This window comes from Scyliorhinus torazame, chromosome 7 (assembly GCF_047496885.1).
Source record: "Scyliorhinus torazame isolate Kashiwa2021f chromosome 7, sScyTor2.1, whole genome shotgun sequence".
Lineage (NCBI taxonomy): Eukaryota > Metazoa > Chordata > Chondrichthyes > Carcharhiniformes > Scyliorhinidae > Scyliorhinus > Scyliorhinus torazame.
Genome location: NC_092713.1, coordinates 151,976,734 through 152,002,999, shown reverse-complemented (window position 1 = coordinate 152,002,999; position 26,266 = coordinate 151,976,734). Strand labels below are relative to the sequence as shown.

Here is a 26,266-nt window from a genome sequence, read left to right as displayed (position 1 = left end):
AATTAAGTAACAGAGAGGGAATATGAGGATAATGCAGAGAGGGAATATGAGGATAATGCATCTGATGTGGTGTACATGAACTTGCAAAATCATCATATAAAGTGCCAAGTTAATAGGCTTGTCAGCAGAGTTAAAACCCATGGAATAAAAGGTCAGTGGCAGCAGAAATACAAAGTTGTCTGAGTGTCAGGAAACAGAATAATGGTGAAAGGTTGCTTTTCAGACCAGAGGAATGTTCACAGTGGGGTTCCGTTGCCTGGGGAAAGCGGGCAGCATAATCAAAGATCCCTTCCACCCGGCTTACTCACTCTTCCAATTTCTTCCATCGGGCAGGAGATACAGAAGTCTGAGAACACGCACGAACAGACTCAAAAACAGCTTCTTCCCCACTGTCACCAGACTCCTAAATGACCCTCTTATGGACTGACCTCATTAACACTACACCCTGTATGCTTCATCCGATGCCAGTGCTTATGTAGTTACATTGTATATGTTGTGTTGCCCTATTATGTATTTTCTTTTCTTCCCTTTTCTTCCCATGTACTTAATGATCTGTTGAGCTGCTCGCAGAAAAATACTTTTCACTGTACCTCGGTACACGTGACAATAAACAAAATCCAAATCCGTAGGGACCGGCATTAAGACCACTGCATATCTTGATCTATATTAATGACCTCGGGCAGAATTTTACGCTCCCTCTTCAGGTGAGTTCTGAGGCTGCGGGGGTGGGGGGTCTTAGCTTTTCAACGGTCTTTTTTTTCCATAGTATTTACAGTGCAGAAGGAGGCCATTCGGCCCATCGAATCTGCACCGGCTCTTTGAAAGAGTACCCTACCCAAGGTCCACACCTCCACCCTATCCCCATAACCCAGTAACCCCACCCAACACTAAGGGCAATTTTGGACACTAAGGGCAATTTAGCATGGCCAATCCACCTAACCCGCACATCTTTGGACTGTGGGAGGAAACCGGAGTACCCGGAGGAAACCCACGCACACATGGGGAGGAATGTGCAGACTCCGCACAGACAGTGACGCAAGCCCGAATCGAACCTAGGACCCTGGAGCTGTGAAGCAATTGTGCTATCCACAATGCTACCGTGCTGCCCTTAAAAGACAAAAGACATGCACTGGGAGTTACAGGTCCTGGGAGTTACTCACAGGTCGAGCACTGCTTCTGGCCACTGCAATGCTGTGCCTGGCCAGATTGAAGAGCCGTCGGCCAATCTGATTGGCCAACAGTTCTTACGGATGGTATATCCTTCGAAGGCCGGACGGAAGTCAATCAATGCTCATGTGAGCGTTAAGTGGCAGTGGGATGTGAGAGTTGACTCTAAGGATGGCAAGCTCCGATTGCTTACCATCCTTAAAATCCTACCCCTAGTTTTGGATGAGCAAAGCACAATTTCATAATTGGTAGGTGACAAATACTTGGGACGTTTTGTGAACTGTGAGGAGAATATAATATTCTTCACCTCTTTGTGCTAACACAAAGGGCTTGATTCTCTATCACTCGACACCAGTAACGTGGATCGTGATCGGGCATCCGGCCGAAATCGAGATTCGCGCCAGGTGCCAAACCAACCGCTATGCTTTGGCCCCCCCACTGGCGGCAGGATCAGGGATCGGCCCGCGCGCCAGCGGGAGGTAGAACACATTTGCAACCTCTCAGCGGGTCCGGCACCAGAGTCACAGGGCCCTTGTGATTCTCCGGTCCTCCAGGCCAGGATTCACGTGGGCGCCAATTAATACTGATATTTACCAGTGTGGCCCTGACTTGGTGGACCTCGCCGTGGATCAAGGGGATAACCCCTTAAAGGATTTGCCCCAAAAGTCCATCTGAGGGCCACTATCCCCACCTACAATGCATAACGGGCAGCACGGTAGCATTGTGGATAGCACAATTGCTTCACAGCTCCAGGGTCCCAGGTTCGATTTTGGTTTGGGTCACTGTCTGTGCGGAGTCTGCACATCCTCCCCGTGTGTGCGTGGGTTTCCTCCGGGTGCTCCGGTTTCCTCCCACAGTCCAAAGATGTGCGGGTTAGGTGGATTGGCCATGATAAATTGCCCTTAATGTCCAAAATTGCCCTTAGTGTTGGGTGGGGTTACTGGGTTATGGGGATAGGATGGAGGTGTTGACCTTGGATAGGGTGCTCTTTCCAAGAGCCGGTGCAGACTCGATGGGCCGAATGGCCTCCTTCTGCACTGTAAATTCTATGAAAATAACCTTCCCACCCTCCCCTACCAAACCACACCCCCACCTTCCGCCCCTCCCCACGAGACCCCTAAAACGGGTGTCACTCCCAGAGACCCCTTGATAGGGAGACCCCCCACGAGACTGCCTAGATAGGGAGGGTCTCCCCCCAGAGACCCCCTGGATAGGGAACCTCTCCCCAAGAGACCCCCTGAAAAGGGAACCTCTACCCCAGAGGCTCCCTGAATAGGGAGCCCCTCCCACAAATACCCCTGAATTTGGAGCCCCTCCCCCAAAGACCCCCTGAATAGCGAACCCCTCCCCCAGAGACCCCCTTGAATAGGGAACCCCTCCTCCCGAAACCCCCCTGAAAACGGAACCTCTCCCACAGATACCCCCTGAATAGGGGAACCCCTCCCCCAGAGACCCCCTGAATAGGGGAACCCCTCCCCCAGAGACCCCCTGAATAGGGGAACCCCCTCCCCCAGAGACCCCCTGAATAGGGGAACCCCCTCCCCCAGAGACCCCCTGAATAGGAGAACCCCTCCCCCAGAGGCACCCTGAATAGGAGAACCCCTCCCCCAGAGACCCCCTGAATAGGAGAACCCCTCCCCCAGAGGCACCCTGAATAGGAGAACCCCTCCCCCAGAGACCCCCTGAATCGGAGAACCCCTCTCCCAGACCCCCCGAAGATGGGAACCTCTCCCCCAGAGACCCACTGAATAGGGCAACCCCTCCTAATGGGTTTTGATTGACAGCTTCCCAAAACACAGGTGTGAGCCTTACTTCATTTGTTTTCTTTCATTGATGAAACATTAAGTGAAGTGCATTCCAATCACACCCCTTCACGCTTGAGTTATTTTGAAGTGCTGAGCTGGATATTAACACTTTGCTAGACATAGGCAGGCTTGTGAAATGGGTAGGCAAGTGGCAGAAGCCAAGCACTTCATAGAAATGTGAAGGAGAGGCAATATGAAATAATGGATACAATTTCCAAAAAATATGCAGGAGCATGGGGACCTGGAGGCATGTGCACACAAATTTGAAAGTGGCAGGCTGGGTTGAGAAAATGGTTCATGAGGCATTCAGGATCCTGGGGCAGAAGGTATAAGGAAATTGTGGAGAACCTTTATAAGTCAATGGTTCAGCCTCAATGAGGAACTTCAGTCACACAGATAGATTGGAGAAGCTGAGACGGTTATCCTCAGAGAACCAAAGGGAAAGGGGAGATTTGATAAGTCTTCAAAATCATGACGGGTTTAGAAAGAGTAGATCATCAGAAGGAGGCCATTCCGCCCATCGAGTCTGCACCGGCCCTTAGAAAGATCTCCCTACCTAAGCCCACATCTCCACCCTATCCCCGTAACCCAGTAACCCCACCTAACCTTTTTGGACACTAAGGGCAATTTAGCATGGCCAATCCACCTAACCTGCACATCTTTGGACTGTGGGAGGAAACCGGAGCACCCGGAGGAAACCCACGCAGACGAGGGGAGAAAGTGTAAACTCCACACAGACAGTGACGCAAGCCAGGAATCAAACCTGGGACCCTGGAATTGTGAAGCAACTGTGCTAACCACTGTGCTACTGAGCCGCCAGATAGGGAGAAACTGTTCCTATTGACAGAATGGAAAATATTTAGAGATCACCTATTTACGGTGATTGGCAAAAGAACCAATGGTGACTTGGGAAATTAATTATGCAGCAAGTAGTTAGTATCTCAAATGTATTGATTGACAAGAGTGGTGGAGGCAGATTCAATCGTTGCTTTTGGTGACTCTCTGTGCGGAGTTTGCACTTTCTCCCCGTGTCTGTGCGGGTTTCCTCTGGGTGCTCCGGTTTCCTCCCACAGTCCAAAGATGTGCAGGTTATGTTGATTGGCCATTAGTGATCAATTGCCCACTAGGTTAAGGGGATAGGGTGGGAGCCTGACCATGGGGTAGGGTGCCCTTTCAGAGGGTCGGTGCAAACTCAATGGGCCTCCTTCTGCACTGTACTGTAGTGATAGTGAAGAAATGGAATTGGATAATTATCTGAAGGGAGACATATTGCAGGGCAAAGGAGAGTGGGATCAGCTGAATTGATTTTGCAGAGAGCTGGCACAGACATGACGGACAGTATGACCTTTTGTGGTGCAACCGTTCTATCATTCTATGATTCTATGTGATGTTTGAGGTGAGTTTCTTTTGTACTACTGAGGAATGCTGATGTCTGTAATGCCAACTGGGATATATGTCAAATTACAGTATTTTTTTTCTCTCTGGTGTACTTTTGTCCGAACAAATAAACCAATTTAAAGGTTGCGGCTGTTATGTCACATGTATTCACTCCTTGAGACAAACTGACTAGATTGAGCCAGTTGTCTTTAATGTGTAAATAGTTATTAACTGAAGTAATTTGGGTTGCTCTCATCCTGTTGATATCCGACTGTAGCCTCTTTGTGTTGTTGCTAACTTTTGGTTGGTTCAGTTGGCTCTGTTTTATAACCTTTGCTCTCGAGTCGCCAGGTATCTTTATGATACCGCCACGAGGTTCAAGTTCAAGTAATGATCAATAACTCAATACACCGATTAGTAAGATTCAAATCAAAGCACATTTATTATACACAGTAATTGCCACTCATGCACAAATTCTACTTCTAAGCTACTTCTACAACTAACAGTCCTATACTTAACTTTGGACTGGCCCACCAGGTCAGGGGAACAAATGGCCTTTCGTTCGGGTTCTGAGTCTGCGGGATTCGAAGTTGGTACGGATTGGTAGCTAGGAGCGCCTATCTCGTAGCGAGCGTTGACTTAAGACTTATGGTCTCTCGGCGGCAGCTGCCACGGTCACGGTAAAGGTTGGTTTGCGTTGTTGTGTGACCCGGTCAAGAAGAACGATTTGAACTTGGGGCTTAACTTTTATCGTCCCCAGGGGCTTCCCGCCTTTCGGGGCGGACCCTGTACCTGGTTCTAGGTGATTGGACTTCGTTCCAATCGCTTGGTTCAATTTCTCCAATACTGGAGTGGTTCCCTGATCGATGGGCGGTCTTGAGGTGTCCGTTAACCTCTTTTGTGTTGGCTCCTGCTGGCGCCGGGGAGTCTGGCTTAGCTTTGTTTGTCCTAAATGTTGCGATTGTTCCCGGGGGTTGCTTATTAGTATGTAGATGGCTGCTACATTATTATGCTGATGGTCGCTGGTATCGATGCTGTCTGGGCTTTTGCGGAGTTAAATACACAGCAAACCTGCACCTGCTGGTTTCTGCCTGTGTTGGCTGAATCTCCCTTCAGCCTTTGCTGTTCTCCATTTTAAATCGGAAGTTGGCCAACTTAGGTGGCTACAGTGTATTCCTCATTCCTTAGTTCCTTGTCTTTATGTCATCAGCAAATTCGGATATGGTACACTAAATTTCCTTTTCTAATTCATTAATGTAGATATTAAACAGCTGAAGCCCAAGCACTGATCTTTGCTTATAGCCTGCCAACCTGAAAATGTCTAATTTATTCCTACTTGTTTCTTCTCACAAACCACCCGTCAATCTGTGATTTAAAGAAAACTAAGCGCATTGATCCTAATTTTATGCAATAGTTTCTTCTGTGGCACCTTATCAAATGCTTTTGGAAAATCCATGTATGCTGTGCCGTAGAAGGAGATATTGGGATAAGTGACCAAAAGCTTGGTCAAAGAGATATGCTTCCAATATATACTGGCGAAAGTCTGAGAGAAAGCTGGAGATGTTTAAAAAAAAAAAAATTATTATTATTATTCTCCTCCTTTTTCACGTGTTCTCCCAAATTTACACCCAACAATAAACAGTAATCAGTAACGAATGTAATGTCAATCCCCATATCAATAACAACGACCCCATCCTCCCAACACACCCCAAACATTAGCCCGCATGTTAACACAAACAAATGACAAAAAGGAATCACCCATAGTCACCATTATCACATACAATCCCTCTCCCTCCCAGACCCTCCTCTTAATGTTCAATGTAACCCAATTCTCGAAAGTACATGATGAATAACGCCCATGAATTGTAGAACCCCTCCATCCTTCCCCTCAGTTCAAATTCAACCTTTACAAGCATCAAGAATTCCCCCTGCCACGCCAGGGCACAGGGTGGAGAGGTTGATCTCCATCCGAACAGGATCCGCCTTCGGGCGATCAACAAGGTGAAGGCTACAACATCTGCCTCTGCGCCCGTTTCCAACCCTGGCTGGCCCGGCACCCCGAATATGGCCTCCCGAGGGCCCGGGTCCAGTTTCACGTGCACCACTTTAGGGATTACCCGAAAAACCACCTTCCAGTAATCCTCCAGCTTTGGACAGGACCAAAACATAGGAACATGGTTTGCGAGGCCTCCTCCCCACGATGTTCACACACATCTTCTACCCCCTCAAAGAGCCGGCGCATCCTCGCCCTTGTAAGGCGTGCTCTATACACCACCTTCAGCTGTATCAGCCCCAACGTCGCACACGAGGTGAAGGCGTTCACCCTCCGGAGCAGCTCACACCAAAACCCCTCCTCCATACCTTCTCCCAACTCTTCCTCCCACTTTGCCTTGATCCCTTCCAGTGGCGCTTTTTCCTCCTCCAAAAGAGACCCGTAAACCGCCGATAGTACCCCTTCTCCAGTCCCCCTGTCGTCAGCACCTCCTCTAGCAATGTGGAGGCCGGCTCTACTGGGAAACTCGGTATCTCCTTTCTGGCAAAATCTCGAACCTGCATGTATCTAGATGTTTCCCCCTGCTCCAGCCCATATTTCGCTCCTAGCTCCTTCAATCCCGCAAATCAACCCCCAAGAAACAAATCTTTTAGTGTCCTAATTCTTTTCTCCTCCCATCTCCGACAATTTCCATCCCACTTCCCTGGCTCAAATCTATGGGGCGAAATTCTCTGGTATCGGCGCGATGTCCGCCGACTGGCGCCCAAAACGGCGCAAATCAGTCGGGCATCGTGCCGCCCCAAAGGTGCGGAATGCTCCGCATCTTGGGGGGCCGAGCCCCAACCTTAAGGGGCTCGGACGAATTTCCGCCCCGCCAGCTGGCGGGAAAGGCCTTTGGTGCCCCGCCAGCTGGCGCGGAAATGACATCTCTGGGCGGCACATGCGCGGGAGCGTTAGCGGCCGCTGACGGCATTCCCGCGCATGCGCAGTGGAGGGAGTCTCTTCCGCTTCCGCCATGGTGGAGACCGTGGCGAAGGCGAAAGGGAAAGAGTGCCCCCGCGACACAGGCCCGCCCACGGATCGGTGGGCCCCGATCGCGGGCCAGGCCACCGTGGGGGCACCCCCCGGGGCCAGATGGCCCCGCGCCCCCCCCAGGACCCCGGAGCCCGCCCGCGCCGCCTTGTCCCGCCGGTAAGGTAGGTGGTTTAATCTACGCCGGCGGGACAGGCATTTTAGCGGCGGGTCTTCGGTCCATCCGGGCCGGAGAATCGCGGGGGGGGGCCCGTCAACCGGCGCAACGCGATTCCCGCCCCCGCCGAATATCCGGTGCCGGAGAATTCGGCAACCGGAGGGGGCGGGATTCACGCCAGCCCCCGGCGATTCTCCGACCCGGCGGGGGTCGGAGAATCTCGCCCATGGTTCCCTCGAATCGGCATTTCCTTTTATTCTTAATAAACAATTTTATTGAGGTATTTTGGGCATATAAAACAATGACATTGCATAGTACCGTACAAAAGGAAAAGCAAATAACACATAGTGCAAACCACGACTCCATTTGCAGTTTGCTCCTCCGCAATTATGTCTGGTACACAGTCCTCAATTCTAGTCAGCAAGATCTTGGTCAGTAACTTAGCGTCTGCGTTGATCAAAGAGATCGGCCTATAAGACCCACATGCCTCCGGGTCTTTATCCCGTTTCAGAGTAAGCGAAATAGTGGCCTGCGACATCGTCGGGGGTAGGACCCCTCTGCCTCTTGCCTCGTTAAAAACCCTGACCAGCACCGGCCCCACTATCTCGGCAAACCTTTTGTAAAACTCCACCGGATACCCATCCGGCTCCGGGGCTTTACCTGACTGCATGACCTTCAGGCCCTACAGTACCTCTTCGATCCCAACCAGGGCCCCCAGTCCATCTACCAAACCCCTACCCACTCTTGGGAAGGTCAGTCCATCCAGGAATCGTCTCATCCCCTCCGGTCCGAAGTGTACAGCTTACTATAAAAGCCCCTAAACACCTTGTTCAGTCCTGCTGGGTCCCCCACCAGATTTCCCTCCCCATCCGCTATCCTTCCTATCTCCCTAGCCACTTCTCTCTTCCTTAGTTGTTGCGCGAGCATTCTGCTGGCCTTCTCTCCATGCTCATAGATCGCACCTTTTGCCTTTCCAAGCTGCTCTACGGCCTTGCCTGTAGTCAGCACCCCGAACTCGGCCTGCAGCCTCTGTTGTTTCCTGAGTAACTCTGGTCTCGGGGACTTTGCGTAGCTCTTGCCCGTCCGTAAAATTTCCTGAACCAGCCAGTCCGTTTCTGCCCTGTCTGTCCTGTTCCCTATGGGCCCGGATTGAGATCAGCTCCCCTCTCACCACTGCCTTCAGTGCCTCCCAGAGCACTGCTGCTGAGACTTCTCCGGCATCATTTACCTGCAGGTAATTCTGCATGCATCACCTGAGTCTCTCACACACCGCCTCGTCCGCTAGCAATCCAACTTCCAGCCTCCATTGTGGGCTCTCGAAGCTATCCTTACAAATCCATACGTCTACCCAGTGCGGAGCATGGTCCGAGATGGTAATTGCCGAACATTCTGCCCCCATCATCCCGGACATCAAGTCCCTACTCATGACAAAGAAATCAATTCGGGAATACACCTTATGGATGTGGGAGTAGTACGAAATCTCCCTCGCCAACGCCGGCTAAATCTCCACGGATCAGCTCCCCCCATTTGCTCCATGAACCCTCTCGGTTGCTTTACCATCGCTGGCAACCTGCCCATTTTTGAAGACGACCAATCCAGGCTCGGGTCCAGGACTGTGTTAAAGTCCCCACCCATGATCAGTTTGCGCGAGTCCAAGTCGGGGATCTTCCCTAGCAACCTCCTGATAAAATTCACATCGTCCCAATTAGGGGCATATACATTGACCAAGACTACTCTCACCCCTTCGAACTTACCCTTGACCATAACAAATCTGCTGCCCCCATCCGCAACTGTACCCTCCGCCTCAAATTGAACCCTTTCATTAATCAGGATCGCAACCCCCCTAGTCTTAGCGTCGAGCCCCGAATGAAAGACCCGACTAACCCAGCCCTTCCTTAGCCTAACCCCGTCTGATACTTTCAGGTGCGTCTCCTGCAGCATGACTACGTCCGCCTTCAGAACCCTCAAATGCGCGAACACACGCGCCCTCTTTACTGGCCCGTTTAGCCCTCTAACATTCCAGGTGATCAGCCTGGTTGGAGGGCACTTCGCCTCCCCCTTTGCCGAACAGCCATCCCCTTTCCTTGGCCAGCCCCCAGCCATGTGTCGCGCTTCCTCTGGCCCGCCTCCTGGCCGGCTCCACCCATGACCTCCTCACTGTTGCCATGTCCAGTTTCCACATTCTTCCCCCCCCCCCCAGTATCACCATCCTACCACCCAACCCCTGCTCTAGTCTAACTGTATGAACACCGCCCCCCCCCAACCTGGCTTCTGTTGACTAGCCCACCCAGCTAGCCTGGTGGCTCCCCGCTTCGGCGCCAGCGCGTCTCTCACCCATTGTTCCCTGGCTCCCCTCCCCCCGGCCCATCCATACCACTTCCCCAAACCTTAAACAAATACTCTATACAAGTCAAAGACATCCCCTACAATAGTGCAATTTAAATCAAACAAATAGAGATAAGAAGTACCAGGCACTCTCAGCCCTTCCCCTCCACACAAAGAAAAAGATTGCAAAAAATTCCCCCGAAACCCCCATCATAACCACACCTTTTTAGCTATTTTCTTTTTTATTTTCCCCCTACCAAACCTCCAGCCCAACAAGAGACCCCAAAAAGGAAACATTTAGGGAAACCACGAAAAAGAACCAGAAAACACATCGCAACCAAAATACATCAACCTAAAAAGGTCGAAAAAACGAAAAGAACGGACCCAAGCATGCAGGCATCTCTCACAGCGAGAGAGAAACAAAATAGACTTCAAAGTTCTACCATGAGTCCAAGAGTCCTCAGCTCAGAGCCAGCCCTGGCTTCTTAACAAAGTCCATCGCCTCCTCGGGTTCCTCGAAATAGTGGTGCTGGCTCTCATGTGTAACCTACAGTCGTGCTGGAAAAAGCAGCCCGAATTTCACCTTGTTCTTGTACAAAATCTCCTTCACCTGCCTGTAGCCTCCCCTCCTCCTGGCCACCTCAGTGCTCAGGTCTTGGTAAACACACAGGGTGCTATTGTCCCAAGTACAGCTGTGTGTGCTCTTGGCCCATTGCAGAACCTGCTCCTTGTCCAGGTATCTGTGGAACCGGACCACCATCGCTCGTGCGGGACCCCCTCATCGTGGCTGCCTCACCTGCACTCTGTGTGCCCTGTCCACCACCGGCGGGCGAGGGAACACCTCGTTCCCTAGCAGCTTCTGAAACATACCCTCCACATACGTGGCTGCATCCAGCCCCTCCGCCCCCTCCGGGAGGGCAACAATTCTTGCATTCTGCCGGCGAGATCTGTTGTCCAGGTCCTCCAGCTTTTCCAGGAGCATTTTATGCTGATCCCTCAGCCTCCGAATCTCCATGTCCGCCACCGTTTGAAAGTCTGCCTGCTCCTCCACCGTCTTCTCCAGCTTCTGGAGCTTCTCAGCCTGATCATCCAGCCTTTTTTCCAACCGGTCCATCGACTTCTGGAGCGGCTCCAAATTATCGCCCTTCAGAGCTAAAATGCCCTCCTGCATGGTCTGTAGCAGCTGCTCCATTGTAGGCTGGGCTGTTCGCGCCTTGCTCTGGACACCGGCCATATTGGTCTCTCACACAGCCTCCACCGTGCCCTTATTTTTTTTTTGAAAATATATTTATTCAAATTTTTCAACAAAGCCCTTATTTGACCACTTCTTCTGCTGTTTACAGTCCCTCCGGCTTCTTAAGTCCGTACAACTCTGTATGGGTTCAGTGCCTGAGTCCTATTGCTTTACAGTTCCGTGCTCAAAAGTGCAAAAAAGTCGGGGGAAAATGTCCAAAAGTCCGACCGAAACAGGTGCCACCAAATGTGCGACCTACTCCCTTATAGTCACTAACGCAAATCATCGGGAGTAGCGCTGTAGCTCGCGCCTTCAATTCTGACCCCCCTACCCAAACTCTCCTCCATTCTGACCCATTGGGAGTCAACCCCTCTGACCCAGCTCCGTACCTTCTCCACATTAGGGGCTAGTTTAGCACAGGGCTAAAGAGCTGGCTTTTAACGCAGACCAAGGCAGGCCAGCAGCACGGTTCAATTCCCGTACCATCCTCCCCAAACAGGCGCCGGAATGTGGCAACTAGGGGCTTTTCACAGTAACTTCATTTGAAGCCTACTTGTGACAATAAGCGATTTTCATTTTATTTCATTTCATTTCATTCATTTCACATTCGCCGCCCAGTAATAATACGTCAGGTTCGGAAGACCCAAACCCCCTGCCTGCCTTTCTCTCTGTAGTAGCACCTTTTTAATTCTGGCTACCTTCCCTCCCCATATGAACGAGGTAATCATCCCTTCAATCTCTCTAAAAAAAAGCCTTTAGCTTTTGGCAGGCATTGAAAAATAAACCGGAATCGCGGCAGCACGTTCATTTTACCCGTCTGTACCCGACCCACCAGTGACAGAGGGAGACCATCCCAAAAGCGGGAGACCAACCCAAAATCTGGAGATGTTTGAGGGGGGAATCCAGAGATCAGCTTCTGACCCACTGAAAGCTCAACTGCCAATGGTGGAGGGTTGGAGGAGGTTATAGAGATGGGGAGGATCAAAGCGATCGATGGAAGTGAACATCAAGATGGGAGTTTTAAATTTTAAGCATCTGGGGCGCGATTCTCCGATCACGGAACAGAGTTTCCGCGCTGTCGTGAATGCCGTCATGTTTCACGACGGCACGAAACGGTCGCGGGCAGTAGCGATTCTGGCCCCCACAGGGGGCCAGCACGGCGCTGGAGCGTTTCACGCCACTCCAGCCTTACTTCCTGATGCGCACTGGGGGTGGCTCCAACCTGCGCACGCGCAGTGGCAATGCGCCAACCCGCGCATGCGCGGAGGCCTTACTGAATGCTCTAGCCCCGACGCAACATGACGCGGGGGTTCTGGGGCCGGATGCGCAACAAAGTAGGCCCGGGGTGGGGGGGAGAGGCCGGCCTGCCGATTGGTGGGCTCCAAACGCGGGCCAGACCCCGTTGGAGACCCCCCCCGGGGACGGAGCACCCCCCCCCCCCAATAGGCCGCCCCCCCAACCCTTCGCGCAGAGTTCCCGCCGGCTGCGAGCAGGTGTGAACGGCACCGGCGGGACTCTGCTTTTTCCGCTCCGCCCATTCGGGCCGGAGAATCGGCGGCCCCGCCGCGTACAGCGGCCTGCGATCAGAGCCGCGCCAAACACGCCAGCGCAAATGGCGCCGATTCTCCGCACCTCGGAGAATCGCGCGCCGGCGTCAGGGCGGTGTGGTGCGGTTGCGCCAATTCTCCGGCCTGGCACGGGGCTGGGAGAATCGCGCCCCTATTTTCCCTTGTGCTCAAACCCACCCTTGGATACTCCATGGTAAGAACAGCTTGTATAAATGCGCTGATTTGCTCTGCTTTGATTCATGTGAAGGGGACATGCCAAATGCCCATTACTGCGCTCAGCAGTAGGAACACTCCATGCAACCTTGCTTAATTTGTGAAATTTTGTGTCTTGCCATGTAGAACCAGAGAAGATGGACTGTTCGGATGGTTTCAACAGTGTGTCTCCAGGTGTGTCATTTCTGATTTGCTAATGCTCCTGTGAAGTGTTGGGATATTTTGCTGCAAAAGGCACTGTATAAATACCAGCTGTTGTTGTCACCAAAAGTCTGTAGCTTGCTCAGTAATATCACTGCTGGTAAACGAACTCAAGCAAAGTTTTACGGTGCACCTTTAATTTGAAGGGAGGCCAGACTGATGGTGCCCAGTAATTGGGATCTGTTGTACAAACTTTTTCTGATTTGGAACAGTTTGCCATCTCGCTTAGAGAGGCAACAAGAATATTTGGTGTGGAAACTAGAGTCTTGGATTCAAGTGATAGTTCGAGGCGGAGCTAGCATTAAGCTTTGCTGAGCTGAGTGTTGACGCTGTGCAGAATTCCTCATCTGTTGATCAAACAGATTTACCAGATATTTCCATTGCCCCTCCCTCGGAAGGGGAAAAATCTTTGAAGCTCAGACTCCTTTATAGAGTGTGCTTTTGCTTCAGTCAACTGTGGTTGGAAATGATAATTCCTTTGGATTATCTTGAACTTCTGTTCAAGTTCGGACAGAAGTTCCACCTGCTGCCAATCAGAGTTCAATTAAGTGTGAAATGGCAGCGGGCCTGTCGGAGTTGGTGGAGATATGTTCCTCGCCAACTTTCAGGATAACTGACGCCAAGCACTTGCCATCCTGAAAATTCAGGTCCTAGATCTGTCTGCTGCTTTGTCCGACTTAGAATCTCATTATTCAAGGAGTATGCTAATGACCCCTTTATTCTTCCATTCAAAATCCAACACTTTACACTTCCCTGTATCTCAATTCATTTGTCAAAGATTAACCCATTCATCAAGTTTATTAATATCTTCAGGAATTTGGTGTTATCTTCCTTAGTTTAATCATATCACTCTGTCTCACCAGTTTGGTGCTGTCCCCAAATTTTGAAATTGTTTTACGGCTCCTAAACCTAAATTGTTTACGTTAATTATGAACGATAGTTTACCACCAATACTTGTGGAACGTAATTCCCATCTTTTAGTTACATTTCGCCACTTCTCATTTTTTTACCCCCTTTGTCATGTTTTTTATTCTGCAGTGAGCTTGTCATCCATTCTACTACTTGTACCCTGACTCCACATATTCTGACCTTAGTCATGAGTCTACTATGTGATATCTTATCATGTCCCTCGGGGATCAGTGTTGGGCCCACAACTGTTCACAATTTACATAGATGATTTGGAGTTGGGGACCAAGGGCAATGTGTCCAAGTTTGCAGACGACACTAAGATAAGTGGTAAAGCAAAAAGTGTAGAGGATACTGGAAGTCTACAGAGGGATTTGGATAGGCTAGGTGAATGGGCTAGGGTCTGGCAGATGGAATACAATGTTGACAAATGTTAGGTTATCCATTTTGGTAGGAATAACAGCAAAAGGGATTATTATTTAAATGATAAAATATTAAAACATGCTGCTGTGCAGAGGGTGTGCTAGTGCATGAGTCACAAAAAGTTGGTTTACAGGTGCAACAGGTGATTAAGAACAAACAATCTTGCCTTAAAGACAGATGTCCATTAATCATCTATGGATCAAAAATGTAACGGCAAAAATAAAAGAAAGGGGAAATAAGGGAATAAACTGAGAATAAACAGGAAGGACGCTTGGACCCTTAGAATAGTAAGGTCTAATTGCAAAATATAATATGAGTAAGATGTGTTCAATCGTTAGTTGATTAATTGATCCACAAAATCTGATCTCATGGTATGTGAGTAGTTTTGTATTGTTTGTCAACTACCAGGTATGATGTACAAGCAGTGTGACCAGCACTTGGTTTGTATGTGTGTGTTACGGATGCCTGGTCAGCTCTCAACAGTGGCTAAGGGACTAGACCAACGCATAACTTATTAAAATTTTATGGCGAATGCAGAAAGATCGATTAGTTCCAGGAATGATAATATAAGAAATATGGTGTGGTTAGTTTATAAACAAACTTGATTAAAACAAACAAAAAGAAAACATTATATAAACTTTTAAATTTCAACCCTAGCCATAGCAGATTACATGTAGCTTCTTACTCTTAACATACTAGTTCCCATTAAACAGCACTTTACATGAACTTGCAGATCTCACTCCACTTACACAGACAGGCAAAGGCAATACTTGCATTTACGAAAATATATTCTTCTGTTAGGGAAATTCATTCTGAACCCTTTTTCAAAGTCTGTCTCAGTGGCAACTTTCATGACCTCTCCCGGTCGATTTCCAAAACCTTCTCCTGTATCTGTTCAAAACAGGATACATTCTCTCTCTCTCCAAGCTCCATCAAGCTGCTCAAAGAACGGTACTCTGCTGGGGTTTCCAGACTTAAGCTCATCATCATTATCTAGGCTGTTTGATGGCCCTCCCATTTATATAAAAGAACAGAGCCATGCTATTGCTATGCAACTAATCTCCCATTGACGGACAAAGAGATTTTGTCCCTCCGTCTGTTAAATTGCTACATCCTCAATTTCATTTCTAGACCCAATTTCCTCATATCTCACTCACGTAACAATCAGTGCCAATGTTCTGTTTAAAATGTTGTTCTGTGCGAGCAGTGCACATACACGTCTCAGTGGGAATGTTGGTACGCACCTCCTCCCCAAGCCTTGCGTCAAACAACCTATGGACACTTCTGCTTGGCTCACACTTGCAAGAATGGACATTTTTGTTGAATGGCAGACAGCATCTGTGGTGTGGTTGGTCTTCAGGGCCGAAGAGAGGGGCAAAAAATATTTTGGCATGCACTGTTTCCCCTGTGTACCAAGGTGGAAACCTGCCCCTATTATCACTGATTTCTAGTTGTTAATGTTTGTGATTTGCTTTCAGATGAAATGCAGTCTGAAGGTGACGATGTACTGACAGCATCAGCTCAGAATTCCACAGATGAAGGTAATGTGTTACCACTCCTTTTAATTAGCACTATATATTAAACAACCAAAATAAATTCTTTGAGATTGGGAACCTTTCCATTTCATTCAATACAAGTTTGCTGAAAAAGTGTAATTAGCTTTTAAAGGAGTCACTCCCTTTGAACCATTTTTAGAATTATGTAGAATTTATAGAACTAAACAAAAAGGTTGTTAAATATAAAAACCATTCATGTTTTGCAGAAATATCAGCTTAAATTAATGAACTCTGTTAAAACTCCTACTAATCCAGTTGCAGGGAAATGCTGAAAATGGTATTGTGAAGAATTTGAATTGTAATACACAGTTGAACTCCAATGATTGCTGAAATACTTCTTTATTATCCTGCCTCTGTTGGTGTTTGTTCACTTCATGAATCCTATAGCTAAATTTATCTCAATAAAGTCTGAGTGCTTTATGTCTGTGTCACTCCTTTGATGCAAATCAAAGTCTCAAACTTGAATTGTTTACAATCAACAAAATGTGCTCTTCATATATCCTTCAAATATTTGTCTAGCTATTTAACTCTGTCTGGTTCAAAGAAGTAGAATTAAGCAGCACAGAACAGCTTTTCCTTTCTGGTTAAAGAATATTTTGTATGAGATATAACCTGTAACAAATGTTTTTAACTTTCAGATGTAGATTCAGAATCTGAAATGGAAGGTGACAGGTTGCAAGATTCCACGGGACCATTGACGCGTCAAACGTTCTCTGGTACTGATTGCCTTGAGTTTAGTGCGTATACTGCCAATATGTTGTAACCAGTGGTCTGTCACTGATGGATCTCTGTGTCTATTCGGAACCCTGGATATGCGTTATCCCTTCTTGGTTCCCAAATAACAGAAATTCAGGCTGTGTTTTTTTGGCATAGTTTCGTTGAACTTTATTTGTCAGCTTTAGTGTCTACTGGTAAACTGTTGGTTACAATACAAACTTAGGTCAGATTGATTGTCTTTAACGAATACAGTAGTTGAGTTTAAAATACAACTCGTGGTAATTCTTCAAATCATAATACACAGTATAAAATTACGGATTGATTTAAAAAAAAAAGAAAAAATGGCGATAGCAAAGGCAGCAGCAAGACATAGGTTTCAGAAAGTGATAGATTGATTCCGGAATGGATTTTTCCATCCCGACAAGTGATTTTTAAGAAGATCATTATCTTAAAGTTTTGCCTTCTTTACAGCTGTGATTGGCTTCAACTAATTTATAATTCACTCAATTCGACCAAACTGTCTGTCAATTTAAGAGATAAATGTTTTGGTGTAATTGTCCATACCCTGGCTTGCCAATTATGCCTCTAACATTAATTAGATTAACACAGTTTTAGAAAAGTCATATGACCCTGACTGACTGTTACCATGGAAACGCAACAGTCCAGGCTTGGGAAGGCAGCTGCATACAATGGAGTCTTTTGTCACTGGCCTTGGTCTCTGGCCAGTCTCGAGCAACTTGCAAAATGTGAAAATTTAGAGTCTTATCTGATTAGTTCCCAGCTGGTCAGCTTTCCTCACTCTCATGGTTAATATGATTTAGTCAATTACTCTTAATGATTTCTCAATTAAACCTTTTATCTATCTCGTCTATAGCTAATCAGAAAAGCTGATTTCTATCAGTCACTGAGATAAATCTGTGTAAATTTGGACAACTAGGACTGGGCACTAAATCCTGACCTTGTCAGCACCACTCACATCCTGAGAATTATAAAAATGGAGTAGATATTGACATGTTGCCAGACTGATGACTCATACGCCTGAGGTCACTCTCTATCCAACAGATACCTTCTCCCAGGAGCGCGACGTGGCTGGTAGATGCCGGATGAGGCCTCCCGTGGGCTTCCAAGCAACACTACGCCTCACAGGATCTACCCAAGTCCCACGAAGGGGCGAAACCAGTATCCCGCCCACAATGGGCAGGACCAAGCCACGCTTGCTACCTACTTAAGCGTACTCACCCAGGATCTACCGGCATTCAACAGCCTCTCCAGCTGGGCGCCATCAGTATTGGTCCACACAAACATGGACCAGGCAGAAACACATCCAAGAATCTCCCAGGCCATCAGAGGCCCCTGGGTTGGACAGGGGTAGTGCAAGGTGGTCCCTGGCTCTCCCCCTGGAACGTGGGCACCTTGGCACTGCCTGGCTGGCACCTTGCACTGCCACTCTGGCACTGCCAAGGTGCCCGGCTGGCACCGTAAAGCCAGCAGGAGCACTCCCAGGGTGTAAGTGCCAGGTTTCCCAGGTGCCTGGGTGGCACTCCCAAGGGTCAGGACCTGAGAGGGGTCATGAAAAGACGGTGAAGGGGGTTATGAAGGGTGAGGGAGGTGTATGGTGGATGTAGAGGGGCCTCTGGAAGGTTGTGGGGGTGATGGTCCTGGAAGGGGGGTGGCCCGAAAGGGGGTGTGGGAAGATGTGAAAAGGGGGGGGGGGCACTCAGCGACCCATAGGGGGGGTGTCCTCACTTGGGGTGTTTGGGGTACTTCCAATGGTGTGGGGGTGGGTTTGCCCATAGTTGGGGGGTGGGAGATCCACAAGCTCATTCAGAGATCAGCGCACCCTTCAAACTGATGGCCCGACCTCTGAGGAGCCGGTCTGGCCAGTGACTTCAGCTTCCAGTGATGAGAATAATTCTAAATGTGTTCTAAACCGGTGAGAAACTCCCCAGGGCCCAAATGAGTGTGGTTAGATAATGGTGGGGATCTCGACGACAGAGCTGGAGGGAAATGCTCAGCCAAACCCACCACAACTGACACTTAGAAATGTTTCCGTTAGATTGCGCCCTATATTTCCAAGTCAGGATAGTGAATGGCTTGGTGAACTTCCAGGTGCTGGTGTTCCCAGATATCTGCTGCCCTTGACCCTTTAGAGGGTAATAATATAATAATAATCGCTTATTGTCACAAGTAGGCTTCAGTGAAGTTACTGTGAAAAGCCCCGAGTCGCCACATTTCGGCACCTGTTTGGGGAGGCTGGTAGCAGTCATGGGTTTAGAAGGTGCTGCCTAAGGAGCCTTGGTGTGTTTTAGCAGTGCATCTTGTAGATCGTACACACTGCTGCCATTGTTCTTTGGTGGTGGAGGGAGTGAATGTTTGTAGATGGTGTGCCAATCAAGCGGGCTACTTTGTCCTGGATTTTGTTGAGCTCCTTGAGTGTTGTTGGTGCTGCACTCGTCCAGGCAAGTGTAGAGTATCCCATCACATTCCTGACTTGCGCTTTGTAGGTGGTGGACACGCTTTGGGGAGTCAGCAGGTGTGTTATTCGCCATAGAAATTCCAGCCTCGGGCCTGCCCATGTAACTTCAGTATTTATATGGTTAGTTCTGTTATGTTGCTCGGACAATGATAGCGTCTTGGATACTGATTGTGGAGGATTCATAGATGATAATACTATTAAATCTCAAGGGGAGATAGTTTGTTTCTGTCTTGTTAGAGATGGTCATTGTCTGACACTTGTGTAGTCCCAATGTTACTTGCCACTTATCAGCTCAAGCCTGAATTTTGTTGCATGTGGGAACAGGCACTTCAGTATCTGGAACTCAAAACTGTGCAATCATCAATTAACATCCCTATTTCTAACCAACTTACGATCTTATAATAGAGGGAATGTCATTGATGATGTATCTTCATCAATGCTTGTTCCTAGGTTACTACCCTGAGGAACTCCTACAGCAATTTCCTGGGGCTGAGCTGATTGGCCTTCAACTATCGCAATCATCTTCCTTTTTGTTAGGAATGACTCCAATGAGTGGAGTTTTCCCCTTGTTTTCATTGACTTAAGTATCACTGGAATTTCTAGGATTTCTAGATGCCACACTCAGTTAAATAATGCTTTGATGTGAAGGACGGCCACTCTTATCTCACCTCTTGGGATTTAGCTCTTATGTTCATGTTTGGACCAAGTTCTGGAGCTGACTGATTCTGCCAGAACCCAAACTGAACATTGATAATCTAGATATCGGTTAGTGCTGCATAATAACACTTTTTAAAAAATATATATTTTATTGAAAATTTTTCGATCACAATTTTTTCCCCTTACAGATTAAACATAAGAAAAAGAAAATTTAACAGTACATGTAACATAGTAACCACAGTCTAATAACAAGTAACTAACCAACATCGTAAACTAATAATTTAACATAAAATAAAATAAAACTTCTCCCCCCCCCCCCCCCCCTCCCCCCTGGGTAGCTGCTGCTGGTCATCTATCTTCCCTCTAGCGTTCCCCTAGGTAGTCGAGGAATGGCTGCCACCGCCTAGTGAACCCTTGAGCCGATCCTTTCAGCGCAAACGTCATCTGCTCCAGTTTTATGAACCCCGCCATATCGTTTATCCAGGCCTCCAGTCCGGGGGGCTTCGCTTCCTTCCACATGAGTAAAATCCTACGCCGGGCTACTAGGGACGCAAAGGCCACGACATCGGCCTCTTTCGCCTCCTGCACTCCCGGCTCCTCCTCGTCTCCAAATAAAGCTAATCCTCAGTCTGGTTTGACCTGGACCTTCACCACCTTCGAAATCACTCCCGTCACTCCCCTCCAATACCCCTCCAGTGCCGTGCACAACTAAAACATATGTGTGTGTTTGCCGGGCTTCCCCCGCACCTCCCACATTTGTCCTCCACTCCGAAGAACCTGCTCAACCTTTCTCCCGTTATGTGTGCTCTATGTAGCACCTTAAATTGAATCAGGCTAAGCCTGGCGCACGAGGAAGAGGAATTTACCCTGCTTAGGGCATCAGCCCACATACCCTCCTCTATCTCCTCCCCTAGCTCTTCCCACTTTCCTTTTAGTTCGCCCACCAGCTCCTCTCATCTCTCGGTATATCTCTGACACCTTGCCCTCCCCGACCCACACCCCCGAGAGCATTCTATCCTGGATCCCCTGTGTCGGGAGCAATGGAAATTCCCTCACCTGTTGTCTTGTGAACGCCCTCACCTGCATATACCTAAAAAAGTTTCCCCGGGACAGCTTATACTTTTCCTCCAACGCTCCCAAGCTCGCAAACGTCCCGTCTATAAATAAATCTCCCACCCTCCTAATTCCCAACTGGTGCCAGCTCTGGAATCCTCCATCCATCCTCCCTGGGGCAAACCTATGGTTGTTCCTGATTGGGGACCCCACCAGGGCTCCTAGCACACCTCTCTGTCGCCTCCATTGTCCCCAGATATTTAATGTTGCCGCCACCACTGGGTTCGTGGTAAATCTTTTTGGTGAGAGCGGTAGCGGCGCCGTCACCAGCGCCTCTAGACTCGTCCCTTTACAGGACTTTCTCTCCAGCCTTTTCCACGCCGCTCCCTCTCCCTCTATCATCCATTTACGGATCATCGCCACATTGGCGGCCCAATAGTAGTCGCCCAAATTCGGCAGCGCCAGTCCCCCTCTGTCTCTGCTACGTTGTAAGAATCCCCTCCTTACCCTCGGGACTTTCCCTGCCCACACGAAGCTCGTGATGCTCCTGTCTATTTTTTTAAAGAAGGCCTTAGTAATTAGTATAGGGAGACATTGGAATACAAATAGGAACCTCGGGAGGACCATCATCTTAATTGCCTGCACTCTGCCCACCAATGACAGTGGCTGCATGTCCCACCTCTTGAAGTCCTCTTCCATTTGTTCTACCAATCGTGTCAGATTAAGTCTGTGCAAGGTTCCCCAGCTCCTGGCGATCTGAATCCCCAGGTATCGGAAGTTTCTTTCCACTTTCCTTAGAGGCAGGCCTTCTATCCCTCTACTCTGGTCCCCAGGGTGTATCACGAAAAGTTCACTCTTCCCCATGTTAAGCCTATATCCCGAGAAATCTCCGAACTCCCTCAATATCTGCATGACCTCTGTCATCCCCCCCCACTGGGTCCGTCACATACAACAGTAGGTCATCCGCGTAGAGCGACACTCGATGTTCTTCTCCCCCTCTAATCACCCCTCTCCATTTCCTGGAGTCTCTCAGCGCCATGGCCAGTGGTCCAATTGCCAACGCGAACAGTAATGGAGATAGTGGGCATCCCTGTCTTGTTCCCCTGTATAGTCGGAAATACTCCGATCTTTGCCGACCCGTGACCACACTTGCCGTTGGGGCCCCATAAAGAAGTTTGACCCAGCTAATAAACCCGTTCCCGAACCCGAACCTCCTTAGCACCTCCCATAGGTACTCCCACTCCACCCTGTCAAATGCCTTCTCTGCATCCATTGCCGCCACTATCTCTGCCTCCCCCTCTACTGGGGGCATCATTATCACCCCTAATAGCCGTCGCACGTTGACATTTAGTTGTCTCCCCTTTACGAACCCTGTCTGGTCTTCGTGCACCAGCCCCGGGACACAGTCCTCTATCCTCGATCCCAGGACCTTTGCCAGCAATTTGGCGTCCACATTCAATAGTGAGATAGGTCTATAGGACCCGCACTGCAGCGGATCTTTATCCCGCTTCAAAATTAGCGATATCGTCGCCTCCGACATTGTCGGGGGTAGAGTCCCTCCTTCCCTGGCCTCGTTAAAAGTCCTCACCAACAGCGGGGCCAGCAGGTCCACATATTTTCTGTAAAATTCCACCGGGAACCAATCTGGTCCTGGAGCCTTCCCTGCCTGCATATTCCCCAGCCCCTTAATAACCTCGTCCACCCCAATTGGTGCCCCCTGGTCTTCCATCTCCTGCTCCTCCACCCTCGGGAACCTCAATTGGTCCAGGACCTGCCGCATCTCCTCTTTTCCCTCCGGGGGTTGGGACCTATACAGTCCTTCATAAAAGGTCTTAAACACCTCGTTTATCTTCCCTGCTCTCCGCACCGTAGCTCCCTTTTCGTCTCTAATTCCCCTTATCTCCCTCGCCGCTGTCCTCTTTCGCAGCTGATGGGCCAACAGGCGACTAGCTTTTTCCCCATACTCATACCTCACCCCCTGTGCCTTCCTCCACAGCGCCTCGGCCCTCCTGGTGGTCAGAAGGTCGAACTTCGTCTGGAGTCGTCGTCTCTCCCTGTACAGTCCCTCCTCCGGGGTCTCCGCAAATTCCCTGTCCACCCTTAAGATCTCCCCCAATAGTCTTTCCCTTTCCTTGGCCTCTGTTTTCCCTTTGTGGGCCCTGATGGAGATCAGCTCTCCTCTGACCACCGCTTTTAGTGCTTCCCATACCACTCCCACTCGGACCTCCCCGTCATCATTGGCCTCCAGGTACCTCTCAATACATCCCCGTACTCTTCCGCAAACTCCCTCATCCGCCAACAATCCCACATCCAATCGCCAGAGTGCTCGCTGCTCCCTCTCCTCTCCTAGTTCCAGGTCCACCCAATGTGGGGCATGATCCAAAATAGCTATGGCTGAATACTCAGCTTCTTCCACCCTCGAGATCAACGACCTTCCCAAAACAAAAAAATCTATCCGGGAGTACACTTTATGAACATGGGAGAAGAAGGAGAACTCCCTGGCCCTCGGTCTAAGAAATCGCCATGGATCCACTCCCCCCATTTGGTCCATAAACCCCTTGAGCACCTTGGCCGCTGCCGGCCTTCTTCCGGTCTTAGATCTGGATCTATCTAACCCTGGGTCCAGCATGGTGTTGAAGTCTCCTCCCAATATCAAGTTTCCTACCTCCAGGTCCGGTATACGTCCCAACATCCGCCTCATAAATCCCGCATCGTCCCAATTCGGGGCATATACGTTAACCAACACAACCTCCATTCCCTCCAGCCTGCCACTCACCATTACATATCTGCCTCTACTATCTGCTACAATGCTCCTTGCTTCGAATGCTACCCGTTTCCCCACCAATATGGCCACCCCTCTATTCTTTGCATCTAGCCCTGAATGGAACACCTGTCCCACCCATCCTTTCCTTAACCTAACTTGGTCCGCCACCTTCAGGTGCGTCTCCTGGAGCATAGCCACGTCTGCCCTTAGTCCTTTCAAGTGCACGAGCACTCGGGCCCTTTTAATCGGTCCATTTAGGCCTCTCACGTTCCACGTGATCAGCCTCACTAGGGGGCTACCTGCCCCCTTCCCGTGTCGACTAGCCATCACCTTCTCTAGGCCAGTCCCGCGTCCCGCTTCTGCGCTCCCACTCGTTCCCCAGGTGTCGCATTCCAGCCCTGACCACCCACTCTTTAGCCATTTCCTCTTTGATTTCCGCAGCAGCAACCCAGTTATCACCCCCCCCCCCCCGCTAGATCCCCCTCTAGCGTGATTGCTCCCCCCATATTACTTCCGCAAGTCAGCTGACTTCAACTGACCCCGGCTACTCCTGCTCACTCCTTGACCCCCTCCCGTGTGGGGAACTTCCATCTACCTTGCGCCTATCTTCCCGCCATTATCTTTCTGGCGCGGGAACATCTCTATAGCTGACCCGCCTCTTGTGGCGCAGCTCCCTTTCCCATCCCACTCCCATTCCTCATCCTCCGCCTATGTCCCTTCTTTCCCCCCCCCACCGGCACCCACATTTCTTAGTGTCTCCTCCCTTCCCAATTTACTTCTCTATTTACATCGACAGTAACATTTCCCTGCAATATCAGTCCCTCAGTTCCGATCCAATTTCTCATCTTTAATAAAGGTCCATGCTTCTTCCGCCGTTTCGAAATAGTGATGTCTCTCCTGGTACATGACCCATAGTCGTGCCGGCTGCAGCATCCCGAACTTCACCTTCTTGTGTAACACCTCCTTGGCTCGGTTAAAACTCGCCCTCCTTCTCGCCACCTCTGCACTCCAATCCTGGTACACCCGTACCACTGCATTCTCCCATCTGCTACTCCGTACCTTTTTGGCCCATCTCAGAACCACTTCTCTATCTTTAAAGCGGTGAAATCGCACGATTGTCGCCCTAGGTGGTTCTCCCGCTTTTGGTCTCCTCGCCGGGATCCGATGAGCCCCCTCCACTTCTAAGGGGCCCAAAGGGGCCTCAGCTCCCATCAGCGAGCTTAGCACGTGCTCACGTAAGCCCCGCAGTCCGCTCCTTCCACTCCCTCAGGGAGGCCCAGTATCCGAAGGTTCTTCCTTCGTGCTCTATTTTCTAGGGCCTCAATCCTTTCAATGCACTTTTTGTGGAGCGCCTCGTGCGTCTGTGTTTTGACCGCCAGGCCCAGGATCTCGTCCTCATTATCCGTCACCTTCTGCTCCACCACGCGGAGCTCTGTCTCCTGGGTCCTTTGTGCCTCCTTAAGCCCCTCAATTGCCTGTAGCATCGGGGTCAGCACCTCCTTCTTTAGTAGCTCCACACACCGTCTTAGGAATTCGTCTTGATCGGGCCCCCATGTCGCCTGGGCTTTCTCCGCCGCCATCTTGTTTCTTTTTCCTTTCTGTCCCTATCGTCGAGGATTCCTCGCGCTGCAGCCGCCGCCGCCGATATTTTCCTCTTTCGTTGCGGGGGGACACCCTATTCACTCACCCCACACCGGGTTTCGTCGCGTGTAAATTTCCCGTTGGGGCTCTTAAAAGAGCCCGAAGGTCCGTTGGAGCTGGAGCTGCCGAAACGTGTGGCTTAGCTGGTCATCGCCGCAACCGGAAGTCCTTAATAACACTGTTGACGACAGCTCTCATCACATCGCTGAGGATTGAGCATAGATTGATGGCAATAATTGGCCAAATTGAATTTGTTCTTTTCTTTTTGTGGATAGGACAATTTTGACACACAGTACGCTGCTGGAGTCAGCTCAAGTATACTTTAGAGTTTAATGTTTTGTTACTCATGCTCAAATTGTCATCCTTTCTCTCCAGATTATGGAACCAAACAAATAACACACAAAGGTAAATTGAGTCAGATACTCATTGGAGAACAAAATACTAACTCTAAAATGCAAATGGTCCATTGCACAAAACGTAAGATTCAGGGACACTCCATGGAAGATTTTCCATTGGCCTGAGTGGAATGTATTTGTTATGATAAATGAGGAACATGAAGAGAGAAAATGTTCAAGTCTACGGGGAAAGGTATGAGTTTGAGATTAGTTGAGTTACTCTTGCAGAGAACCAACAAGGACGCAACAGGCCGAATGGCCTCTTGTGCTGTAACCATTCTATGATTATCTTGATGACCCAACAGCAGTGAGTAGCTAAGCCACACAGACCAGATCTCAGTGAAAAGATGACCAATGAGATACTAAATTAGCCTCTCTTCCCCAGGTTTAGTGAAGGGTAAAATCATCCTGGCTGCTGAACACTATGTCGGCATCTCTACAGTGTATGCATTTGCATGTACCTCACGTTAGGACTGTGGTGCCCCATTTGTGTTTTGAAAAAAAAATGATATCTGCGATAAAGAATCAATTTGATTGACGTACTGGAACGTCAAAACATGTCCAGTGAAAAGCCAATATCTTCAGGAAAAATTAGAAAAAGTTTTA

At 49.2% G+C, this 26,266-nt stretch overlaps 1 protein-coding gene across 33 annotated transcripts in view; it reads left to right on the top strand.

Moving 5' to 3' along the window:
• LOC140426626 (uncharacterized) overlaps nt 1-26,266 on the top strand; it is a 196,692-nt gene that overhangs the window by 133,923 nt on the left and 36,503 nt on the right. For 31 of the 33 annotated variants that reach the window (XM_072511659.1, XM_072511638.1, XM_072511664.1 and 28 more), the window contains 4 exons: nt 12,998-13,045; nt 15,880-15,942; nt 16,596-16,673; nt 25,641-25,670. In XM_072511659.1, the coding sequence (XP_072367760.1) occupies nt 12,998-13,045; nt 15,880-15,942; nt 16,596-16,673; nt 25,641-25,670 (219 nt within the window). The remainder of the gene's footprint in view (nt 1-12,997; nt 13,046-15,879; nt 15,943-16,595; nt 16,674-25,640; nt 25,671-26,266) is intronic. The other 2 variants (XM_072511635.1, XM_072511631.1) reach the window with 1 other exon arrangement.